Below are 11,851 nucleotides of genomic sequence, written 5' to 3' on the forward strand. Positions count from 1 at the left end.
ACGAAGTTTTGTTGGTCTGATGCTTTTCCGGCTGTGTGAATGAGAAGTATATTGCTCCTTGAAGACTTCTCTTTGGCCTTATGCCATTAGTGGACGAGAGAGGATATAGCGGGGCTCTTGAATATGGTTAATGTCTGCAAATATTTCACATATGCTTTCATGCAAATGACTGCTGCGATTGGTGCTGCTTGTGCTTTATTTGAAAAAGATGCATTTGGACGCTGGGCTTTCTGATGTTGAATTTGGAAACAATAGGGAGCAAACAAGAAACATTCATCTTAAGTTGCTTCATATGTATAAGCAAAACAAGATTACTCATGACTCATGAAGATGAGCCAAGCAAGCAGAGGAAAAGGGAAAAGGTGCCCATTTAGCAGTGGACCACAAATTGAACTTACCTGCTTTTCCTAAAAACTAAATTCTACTAAAAGTCCATTTCCCATAAGCCTGTTGGCTTTGAGAGTCTCGAAGTCCAGATCAAGGGTTCGGAGGCTGGTAGAGAGACGAGCTCGTTTCACTTCCCAAAGTTAAAATCAAATCTACAAATGACACACTTCAGTTCGGTTCGGTCCGGCTCGTTTCAGATCATCCATGTCTAAGAAAATCATGCTTTTGCTAATCTTTTTTCTCTGTCTTAGTCTTAATTTAGATGCGACTTCATTTTTTTAATCCATTTTCTTTATCAATATGCTCCTCCTTTTAGAGTTGATAGACTCATCAATTCCCCCAATTTTGGCTTCCGATATCGATTTCTCCTTTATAAAGAACATTAACTACCCAAAAAGACAATACGTCGCCTCTCTTTCAAGTAAAATCCAACATGTCAATCGCCAAGAAATATCGAATTTCTCATGCTAAGTATTCTACATAAGGACACAAGGAGGTACTCCGCGCAACCGCAAAGCGTTCCGCTCGAATGGATAACACAAACGAAGACGATGATCGTGATGCTTCCAGAATACCTAAACGGTCTCTCATTTAAAAAAAAAAACTACACACAGTGTTCCCTGAAATGGGCCTGAAGGCCCATAAGTAGGCCTCGCGCCTTCAGGCCCAACTCATCCTCCCTGTCCTCTCTACGCGAAACGCATATAAAATCCAAAAACCCTAATTCCGCCTCTCCTCCCCCCCATCATACGAACCTCGGAACCCGACGACGCCGGCGGAAGCAGCGAAGCCCTCTCTCTCTCCCCGACACCTCTCCAAGACATGGGTGAGCTCCGAATCGAAAGCTCTGCGTCGTCTCCGATTCGGCCTCTTCTTCCGAGGTGGTTTTTTTTTTTTTATGGCGGACGATGATGTTTGAGTTCATGTTTTCTCTCTTTTGTCCGCAGGTAAGGTCCACGGATCCCTGGCTCGCGCCGGTAAGGTGAGAGGCCAGACCCCGAAGGTGGCGAAGCAGGATAAGAAGAAGAAGCCCCGCGGCCGCGCCCACAAGCGGATGCAGTACAACCGCCGCTTCGTCACCGCCGGTACCTTTTTGATTGCATTGGCTTGGCTCCGTGCATTTTCTTGATTGTTTTTTTTGGTGAATTGAATTGTTGATTTCTTGCCTTTGTCAAATTCTGGTGCGGTGTAGTTGTTGGCTTTGGAAAGAAGAGAGGCCCCAACTCGTCTGAGAAGTGAGCTAAGCTTCGTTTGGAGCCTAAAGGAAGAGTTGCTCTGTAGGTCCTGCAAAGATGGGGCTTTTTTGGGTTTCTTGTTTCTTCATTGGATTGTTATGCTTTTGAAATTTGGGGTTTGATTGCATACTCTTGGTCTTGGTGACTTCGGACTTGCTGGACCATGTTGAGGTTTTTGCCTACCCACTTGGCCATAGATAATGTAGTTTTGTTCCCTGCTGATCCTAAGTTATTGATGTTCGATGACTGAGCTTTCTCCATATGCTTTTGCTCGATACCTCGGGCGGTACTTTTACTTCCGTGCGATGTCGGTGTTTGATGTGATGTTTTCGTCCCGCGAAGGAAGATGAGTATATTCTAAAAAGCATTGGGATGTCTGGGGGATGCCGAATGGCGATTCGCCAAAACTCATGAGTTTCGTTAGGAATTGTAGCAGTTGAAGTCTATTTGTTTATATGGCGAGACGGGAGAGAATGTCTGGTACTTAACCCAGCTGGAAGCAAAACTAGTAGTAGGTTTTAGCTTACCTTGCCCAGATTGGAGAATGGTAGATGAAACATTAGACTTGACCGGAGATGGTCTGTCAATGTACCCTGATGATGAGGATGGTAGCTGGCAATGTTGCTTGTTAGGTTAGTGTTGGTGCTTGCGACGCCTGTACGGAATGTCGCATGCACGCATGTGGAATCTAGGCATGCTGGGGGGTTGAATTTGTGGTCTTGAAAGTTGAGTTGGGATGCTAGTTGAGGTTGTTTTACAGTGCACGATTTGGCGAAAACGAATCGCAAGTACATCTCTCCCGCTATTAGGACACTGTGAATTTACCCCTTTTTTTGAAATATTTCCAGTTGTTCAAACCTCTCGAGTTCTTATGAAAACAACCTCAATAACGTAAATGCACGGCTGTCCAGTGGTGACACCTCATGACGGCGAGGCAAGCGGCACGAACAGATCCTGGATATTGGCGGCGAGGTGGTCTGTCTTCATGAATGCTGTAACATAACCAAAGGTAAAAAAGGAGAAAGTGCTAATAGGTGCACTGATACTCGCTTTGGAAGCAATTATTGTCCGAGGTTCGACCATATGAGGCTTAGCATATAAGGTGATGACCGGATTCCATTACTGCGAAATTGCAATCTTCTAGCTTTCCCAAAACAACAATTCCAGCAATCGAGGCTGAGCTGAGGTCGCTTTAAGGACACAATCGCCACTTCTATGTCCTACCTCACCTTGCAGGCTTCAATGGTCAGCAAAACCATATTTACATACAGCTCCAAACAGTAGTTTCTTTCTTCCCTTTTTTGGGCCATAAATCTCCAAATGGTTGTTGGCTGTCTCAAGTTATCAGAAGCTTAAGATGAGTTCACATCAAGAAAGCGCACGCACCTTACAATTCATCATGAGAACTTTCTTTTGCTGCAACCGGCTTCTGTTGGTTCTCTAGGATGTACCGCGTGGCAAGTGCCGCATGAAGTGCCGCCCCGTATGGAAGCGCATCTTCGTTGAGTTTGTAGTATGGGGAGTGCCCAGCTTCCATCTTCCCTAGGCTCTCGTCGTTCATCCCGACAAAGTAGAAGTAAGCCGGGATCACCTCCGAATAAAACGAGAAATCCTCCGAACCCATCATTGGTTTCATCACTAAAACCTTGCACGGGCCCAGCATATCTCGCGCAATGTTCTCAAAGTGCTCGTGCAAACCTTTGCTGTTTGCCGTCACCGGGTAGAAGGACTTAGAACTGAACGAAACCGTCGCGTTGCACCTCTGCACACTTGCTTGTCTCATGATGACCTGTTACGTATTGTAACTTAAGGTGTCGTGCTATGCAAGCATTAAGATTTCTCCTAAGACTAAAAGTGGTCAAACGGTAAAAAAAACACGAAGTAAGTTTGAGACGGGGGGATAAAGGGAACATGAAAGAGCTTCGAGGCATCACTAGTTAAGCGGAGATGAAGCTTAGGCGAACCGGATGGGATCTCACCTCTTCGATTCTCTGTTTCAGTTGGAAGAAGCTGTCCATGGAAAGTGCCCTGAATGTGCCGCCTATAGTCACGGAATCGGGAATCACATTGAACGCGCCACCTCCTTCGATCTTAGCCACCGTAACCACCTGCACGTATTCGCTTTTCAAGTTGAAATACTAATCAGGTGGTCGGTAATTCAGTCATAGCACTGCCTATTAAGGATCAGATGAGCTAAATTCTATCAATCTTGGAACTAATAGGAGATTTAATTCACAACTCATGATCAGAACAGCCATTAAGTGATTCCACAACTCCGTCGGCTCATGCAAAGAAATTATTGTCACAGAGAGAAAGAGAGAACCTGCGAATCCAGTGGATCGGCTTCACGTGAAATGAGATGCTGCAGATTAACAATCACATTGGATGCTGCCACAATTGGATCTATTGTGTGCTGCCGAATCCCCGCATGACCACCCTTTCCGGTTATTACCGCCTCAAAGAAACCACATGCAGCCAAAAGCGGACCAGGTCTGGTTGCCACTGCACCAATAGGGAATTTGACGGAAAGGTGCAGTCCGAAGATGGCATTAACATTTTCCAGTGCTCCATCATCTATCATTTTCTTCGCTCCTCCGCCTCCTTCCTCAGCTGGTTGAAAAACGAGAACCACTGTCCCCTGTAAAAGAATTCATCTACTCATCAGCTCTAAGACAAGGAAAGACAAGTGGTGTACACAAAAATAAATCTCGATCCGAAGAAATGAACATTCAAGGTAAAAATGGAGTTCTGCAGAAGAGATCAAACATTCCCCCAGAAAACCAAAGGTATAGGTTTCCTCTCCACGGTTGTCTCACACACACACATGCAAAGATCAATGATTACCTATGTTGTTAGAGTTTGATATACAGAACGATTTGCAGATCGTGTATAATTATTACTAATGGAGGACAATGAAGAGCTTCTCTTACAATCCAATGCTTAATGATATTGTGCAGAACACCCAAGGCAGTCACAGTTTGAAAATTCTCTTACAATCCAATGCTTAATGATATTGTGCAGAACAACCAAGGCAGTCACAGTTTGAAAATTGAAGCTAGCCCTAGTTTTAAACATCTTTGACTCAATTCTGCAAACTAGTACTGGAAAAAGAGTGGAAGTACTGCAGTATCTAGACCAATTCCAAAAGTTGGTTAAGCACTCAGACTTAAGTCGAGCAACTGGAGAAAACAAGTGGCTCGAAAACTGTCATGAATGTTAGCACCGAAATATATCTCATTGTCATGACCGTGTAGCATATGAGATATCGGAACCCGTTGCCTGCTTTTTTTTAAGCGAAATTGCATTCCCGTCTAGGTAATTGATTACAAAGATCAAACTTCTGCTGGCGGAAGCTCACAGACCAGGTACATTGAGAGAAAAAAGAAGAAACCTGTAACTCATTCAGTAGGTTCCAGAGCAATTCCAAAACTCGGTTAAGCACTCAGACTTAAGTCAAGCAACTGGAGAAAACAAGTGGGTGGAGAACTGTCGTGAATGCATTCCCTTGTAGGTGATTGATTTTGCACATTTATTGATACGGAAGCTACAATACATCCACAACATGAGTATACGAACAAAAGCTCAGACTTCTGCTGGTGGAAGATTACAGACCAGGTACATTGAGAGAAAAAGAAGAAACCTGTAACTCGTCGCGATGACCTTGAAGCAACCTGGCCGCACCAAGAAGCATAGCAACATGACCATCATGTCCACAGGCATGCATTTTCCCAGGAACTTTGCTCATGTGCTCCCACTCTACACTCTCCTGTTGCAACCAAAAGCCGCATTATTCTCTCTCTTCGTTAGCATTAGCATCTCACATAAATTAGTGAACCAGTGCACTATTACAACAGCCAAAGCAACTGCTTATATTCAAACGAATAAATCAAGAGCATGCCAAATTCACCAAAGCACTGTAAATCAGCTCAAATTTCTCTGCATGGTCCACCACTTTTCTTTTCCTGTTCAGCCCAAGGACCACTGTTTGATCAATTATACTCGGAAGTCCATGCAAATCCACCCTTTTTCTTTACTTTTTTTTTCTTTTTCATCACATGGTACAATTGCATATTTAGGTTGACTTGTCTGTACTTTTTCGCGGGGTAACTAATTCCCAAAAAGAGGGGAAAAAAGCAAACTTTTAACCAACCTCCATTGACAAAGCATCCATATCAGCTCGAATTGCTACAAACGGTGGCTTCCCGGTTCCAATGTAGCCCACAACGCCCGTAACAGCAAGTGGGTGTTTATACTGAATACCCATCCGATCAAGCTCTGACCTTATAAGCATGCTGGTCTCAAATTCCTCGAAACCAAGCTCCGGGTACTCGTGTATCCTCCTCCTGATGCTCACCATGTAGTCCACAATCTCTGGTCTTTGAGCAAGATCGAGAAAATCCACCGGGATCTGAGCCAGTTGTTCTGGGGTCAAACCTGGTTTTGATGAACACAAACATAATCGTGGGAGGAGTATGAATTGAATTAGAAGCAGAAGGACCCATTTCGAGATACCCATTGAGTTAATACTGAGCGAGTGAGTAGAGATTGAAATCTGAGATGGTTGGGAGATCTTGTGGAGATACGGGTGTTGCTATATATTTGTATTGGAGCCGAAGCGAATGACGCTCTTTTTTTTATAGCACCGATCCTGATCTTGACGGTCATGGAAGTCTCGACGGTAGTTATCGAAAAAGATCACGACGTCTATATCAGTTGAAGACATTTAACGTAAAGATTAGCTTTGCTGCAAAGATCCTGGCAATATATGTAACAATCTGTCAAGAAGTGACAATGAATAAGTATAAGATCTCATAAGGTATCAGTCCATGACTTAGTTTAACTTTGTATTTTCATAAATTATTTAGTTAAATACTTTCCCTTTCTTGCAAAAATAAAATATGCAAAAAAAATTTCTTTAGCGGTAACATCGCCTCAATTGATGCAGGCGTAAGAGTGAGTTTGCTACTGATGGACTCCATCTGCCTGGTGAGATTTTCGATTGCATTGAAAATCAGGTATGTTGAACGAAATGTGTCGGGATGACGAAAGGCAATATTTAGTCCATACACATCCCCATGTACCGGTCCCTAACGAGATATTTGAAAGGATTTCATATCTATAAGGTAAAGGGATTTCTCTCGTAAGGTACGGTAGCCAAAATGATGAGAGACAATTCATTACTTTGCCCCATACACTACCGGTGATCCTTTGTTTAACCATTCTTGGCAAGTTAAAAATTTAAACCCTAAGTTGTGATATGGTATGGACTTGATAGAGCCGGAGTTAAGTCTCAGATCTAGACTTATCGCGTAACAGGCAAGATCCATGTTAAAAACCGGAGGTTGGTCGCGACAATTTTTTTTCAATTTGAGATCTCCGTAGCTTGAGGGCCGCAAGTCTAGCGGTGGTGTCTATTTTTCGAAACGAGTAGCGGAGAGTCTCGAACAACAATTAAAGCAGCAAACCGGCGAAAAAACATGAGCTGATACAACCGGTGCGACTAGCGCCATGTGAAACAGACCTAACACTTTCTCAGATAATTATTGTAGCTCTGATATTAAATTGATAATTGTGATGAAAGAAAGATATAAAATTTTGTACACGGCGAAATGAATAATACAAGACCCCTATATATATACGGTGAGAATACAATGAGATGCTTTCATTCTGCAAAATTTCTCTGCGCAAAAGGAAGATGAGTATACCAAAAAGCATGGGGATTGCCTGGGGGCATGCCGAATGCTGCTGATTCGGCTTGTAAATGACTGGTGTCAGGCGAAACTGTCGAGTTTCCTTAGGTATTGAAGAAATTAGAGTCTATACGTTCATATGGTGAGACCAGAGAGAATGTCCGGCGCTTAACCCAGGTGTAAAGCTAAACCAGTAGGTTTTTGCTGACCTTGCGCAGATTGAAGAATGCATGACGAAACATTAGGCTTGTCCTGAGATGGCGTTTCAACTTTTGAGTGTACCCAGCTGATGATGGTAGCAGGCAAGTGTTGCTTGTTACGCTGGCGTTGGTGCTTGGGAAGCTTGCTGTAGTCACCTTTGTGATTATGTAAGTTCAGTTGGGATGCTGGTTGAGGTTGCTTTACAGAGCACCATTTGGCAGAAGTAAAATCGCAAATACATCTTTTAGGTAGGAAAGGTGGCACTATTGTATATTGTATGACCACCCTTCTTTGTGAAATATTGCCAGTTATTCGAACCTCTCGAGTTCTTATTGCCAAAACAACCTCAGTTAGGTAAACCTGCGGCTGTCCGGTGCTGACACCTCGTGACGGTGAGGCGAGAGCGGCAGGAATAGATCCCATCTCCAGATGGTAGGGGCAAGGTGGTCTGTCCTCGTAAATGTTGACACAACCAAAAGTAGAAAGACAAAAGTTATGTTATGTGCATAGATATACCCTCTTGAAAGTGGTTATTGTTTGAGGTCGATCATATGAAGCTCAACATACAAGGTCATGACCGGATTCCATCACTGCGAAACCACAATCTTCTTGCTTGCTCAAAACAAAAGTCCCAGCAATGGAGGCTGAGCTGAGGTCGCTCTAATGACACAATCACCACTACAATGTCCTACCTCAGCTTACAGGCTTCAATGGTCAGCTATGCCATATTTACATACAACTCCTAACAGTCGTTTCTTTTTTCCCTTTTTTCGGCCATAGATCTCCATGTAGTTTTTGGCTGTCTAAATTATCAGAAGCTTAAAACCAGTTCACATCAAGAAAGCACAAGCACTTTACAATTCATCATGAGAACTTCCTTTTGCTGCATCCGACTTCAGTTGGTTCTCTAGGATGTATCGCGTTGCAAGTGCCGCGTGAAGCGCCGCTCCGTATGGAAGTGCATCCTCGTTAAGTCTGAAGTATGGGGAGTGCCCTGATTCCATCTTCCCTAGGCTCTCATCCTCCATCCCGACATAATAAAAGTAACCTGGGCTCACCTCAGTATAGAACGAGAAGTCCTCTGAACCCATCAATGGTTCCATCTCTAGAATCTTGCGCGAACCCAGCATATCCCGTGCGACACTCTTGAAGTGCTCGTGCAAATCTTTGGCATTAGCCGTCACCGGGTAGAATGGTTTAACACTGAATGAGACCGTTGCGTTGCACCTCTGTACACTTGCTTGTCTCATAATGACCTGTTACATGTGTTTAAATAGAATAAAATTATAACTTTAAGGTATTACGCTATTAAAGACTTAAGAACTCTCTGTGGACTCGAAGCATTCAAACGGTAAAAGAAGACATAACTTTGAGACGGGGATAAATTGGAAGATGAAAGAGCATCAAGGCATTTAGTTGAGCGGAGATGAAGCTAAGGCAAACCAGATGAATCTCACCTCTTTGATTCTTTGTTTAAGTTGGATTAAGCTGTCCATGGAAAATGCCCTGAATGTGCCACCTATAGTCACAGAATCGGGAATCACATTGAACGCGCCACCTCCTTCAATCTTAGCCACCGTAACCACCTGCACATATTCACTTTAGAGTTTCAAATGCTGATCGGGTGGTTGGTAATTCTGTCATAGCCCTGACTATGCAGATCAGACGAGCTAAATCCTGTCTATCTTGAAAGGTAAAAGGAGATTGAATCCACAAATCATGATTACAACGTCCATTAGATTCTACAACTCCATTAGTTCATGCAAAGAATTTACTGTCGGGGAGAGAGAGAGAGAGAGAGAGAGAGAGAGAGAGAGAGAGAGAGAGAGAGAACCTGCGAATCCAGTGGATCGGCTTCACGTGAAATGAGATGCTGCAGACTAACAATCACAGTGGATGCCGCTACAATCGGATCTATTGTGTGCTGCGGAATCGCCGCATGACCTCCCTTTCCGGTTATTACCGCCTCGAAGAAACCACTTGCAGCCAAAAGAGGACCGGGTCTGGTTGCCACTGCACCAATAGGGAATTTGACGGAAAGGTGCAGTCCGAAGATGGCATTAACATTTTCCAGTGCTCCATCATCTATCATTTTCTTGGCTCCTCCGCCTCCTTCCTCAGCTGGTTGAAAAACGAGAACCACTGTCCCCTGTAAAAGAATTCATCTACTCATCAGCTCTAAGACAAGGAAAGACAAGCAGTGTACACAAAAATAACCAAAGAAATGAACATTCAAGGTAAAAATGCAGTTCTGCAGAAGAGATCAAACATTCCCCCAGAAAACCAAAGGTATAGGTTTCCTCTCCACGGTTGTCTCACACATGCACACGCAAAGATCAATGATTACCTATGTTGTTAGAGTTTGATATACAGAACGATTTGCAGATCGTGTATAATTGTTACTAATGGAGGACAATTAAAAGCTTCTCTTATACTCCAAGGCTTAGTGATATTGTGCAGAACACACAAGGCAGTCATAGTTTGAAAACGGAAGCGAGCCCATTCTAGTTTTAAACATCTTTAACTCAGTACTGCAAACCAGTACTGGAAAGAGAGTGGCAGTACAAGTACTGTAGCTTCCAGACCAATTCCAAAACTCGGTTAAGCACTCAGACTTAAGTCGAGCAACTGGAGAAAACAAGTGGGTGGAGAACTGTCGTGAATGCATTCCCTTGTAGGTGATTGATTTTGCACATTTATTGATACGGAAGCTACAATACATCCGCAACATGAGTATAGGAACAAAAAGCTCAAACTTCTGCTGGTGGAAGATTACAGACCAGGTACATTGAGAGAAAAAGAAGAAACCTGTAATTCATCGCGATGACCTTGAAGCAACCTGGCCGCACCAAGAAGCATAGCAACATGACCATCATGTCCACAGGCATGCATTTTCCCGGGAACTTTGCTCTTGTGCTCCCACTCTACACTCTCCTGTTGCAACCAAAAGCCTCATTATTCTCTCTCTTCATTAGCATTAGCATCTCATATAAATTAGTGAACCAGTACACTATTACAACAGCCAAAGCAACTGCTTATATTCACATGAATATATCCAGAGCATGCCAAATTCACCAAAGCACTGTAAATCAGCTTAAATTTCTCTGCATGGTCCACCACTTTTCTTTTCCTGTTCAGGCCAAGGACCACTGTTTGATCAATTATAATTGGAAGTCCATGCAAATCCACATGACACAATCGGGTATTTAGGTTAACTTGTCTGTACTTTTTCACAGTGCAACTGATTTAAAGAAGAGGGGGAAAAAGCGAACATTTTAACAAACCTCCATTGCCAAAGCATCCATATCAGCTCGAATTGCTACAAACGGTGGCTTCCCAGTTCCAATGTAACCCACAACGCCCGTAACAGCAAGTGGGTGTTTATACTGAATACCCATCCGATCAAGCTCCGACCTTATAAGCTTGCTGGTCTCAAATTCCTCGAAACCAAGTTCTGGGTACTCGTGTATCCTCCTCCTGATGCTCACCATGTAGTCAACGATCTCTGGTTTTTGAGCAAGATTGAGAAAATCCACCGGGATTTGAGCCAGTTCTTCTGGGGTCAAACCTGGTCTTGATGAACACAGACATGATCGTGGGATGCGCACGTATTGAATCAGAAGCAGAAGGACCCATTTCGAGATACCCATTGAGTTGTGAGACTCAGGGAGTGAGTGGCTTGAGATTGAAATCTGAAAAAGTTGGGATCTTTCGTGGGGAATACAGGTGTTGGGTTTTTGAGCAAAAGATGCTCTCTTTATTTTTTTAAAATTTTTTTGCTGTTTTTGGGGTTGGCAAATGGAAAAAGAAAAGCGCATTTTCTAACACGAATTAGTATAGAAATCAAATGCCAGAACCTCGGGTTGACAGGGACAAGAAATTGACATTGGCCCATTGAAAATATTTTGTTTTTGGCCAAAATACTCAAGGCACGGTTCTCAGATGTCGTTATATTGGCAAATTCTTGGTGGTGATTATCATACCTCACAAAAATAGGAGAAATCGATAGGATTGTTCCGTCTGTCCATATATATATATATATATATCCGGCGAATCGACATGATTAAATTTCACGTCCTAACTCGATTAGAGAGAAAGTTTTCTTTCCTGTTACCTGAAAATCCCACCGAATTTTAGGTCATAAAGTTCAGACAAGACAATTTAAGGGTATACTCAGATCGTGATCACACTTAGGATCAGTAACTTCACATTGGCCCAGATGCTTTTCGTCAAGTGTATCATTCAGTGATTATCTAAACTACGAAAAATGTCAGCGAGCTACGATCTGACGGCCCAAAACCTCTGTCTCGCAATCCGGCGGCCCAAATTGGCCCGCAA

At 43.2% G+C, this 11,851-nt stretch overlaps 1 protein-coding gene and 2 pseudogenes across 1 annotated transcript; 1 reads left to right on the top strand and 2 right to left on the bottom strand.

Moving 5' to 3' along the window:
- The first annotated feature begins 1,072 nt into the window (after positions 1 to 1,072).
- Positions 1,073 to 1,850, top strand: LOC115684577 (40S ribosomal protein S30). The gene is made up of 3 exons (XM_030609357.2): positions 1,073 to 1,213; positions 1,335 to 1,472; positions 1,580 to 1,850. The coding sequence occupies exons 1-3, from the start codon at positions 1,210 to 1,212 to the stop codon at positions 1,624 to 1,626; spliced, it is 189 nt and encodes a 62-aa protein (XP_030465217.1). The 5' UTR covers positions 1,073 to 1,209; the 3' UTR covers positions 1,627 to 1,850.
- An 870-nt stretch (positions 1,851 to 2,720) lies between these two features.
- Positions 2,721 to 6,241, bottom strand: LOC130137057 (IAA-amino acid hydrolase ILR1-like 1; annotated as a pseudogene).
- A 1,751-nt stretch (positions 6,242 to 7,992) lies between these two features.
- On the bottom strand, positions 7,993 to 11,292 carry LOC130134480 (IAA-amino acid hydrolase ILR1-like 4; annotated as a pseudogene).
- Between the last annotated feature and the right edge of the window lie 559 nt (positions 11,293 to 11,851).

This window comes from Syzygium oleosum, unplaced genomic scaffold (genome assembly GCF_021117445.2).
Source record: "Syzygium oleosum isolate NSW1041296 unplaced genomic scaffold, Sole_v2.1 Sole_v2.59, whole genome shotgun sequence".
In the NCBI taxonomy this organism is placed as follows: domain Eukaryota; kingdom Viridiplantae; phylum Streptophyta; class Magnoliopsida; order Myrtales; family Myrtaceae; genus Syzygium; species Syzygium oleosum.

What these genes read in the sequence shown, in the direction of transcription:
- LOC115684577 (XM_030609357.2), top strand. An exon ending in CCGCCGCTTCGTCACCGCCG is followed by an intron (nt 1,473 to 1,579) that starts GTACCTTTTTGA and finishes GGTGCGGTGTAG; the next exon opens with TTGTTGGCTTTGGAAAGAAG.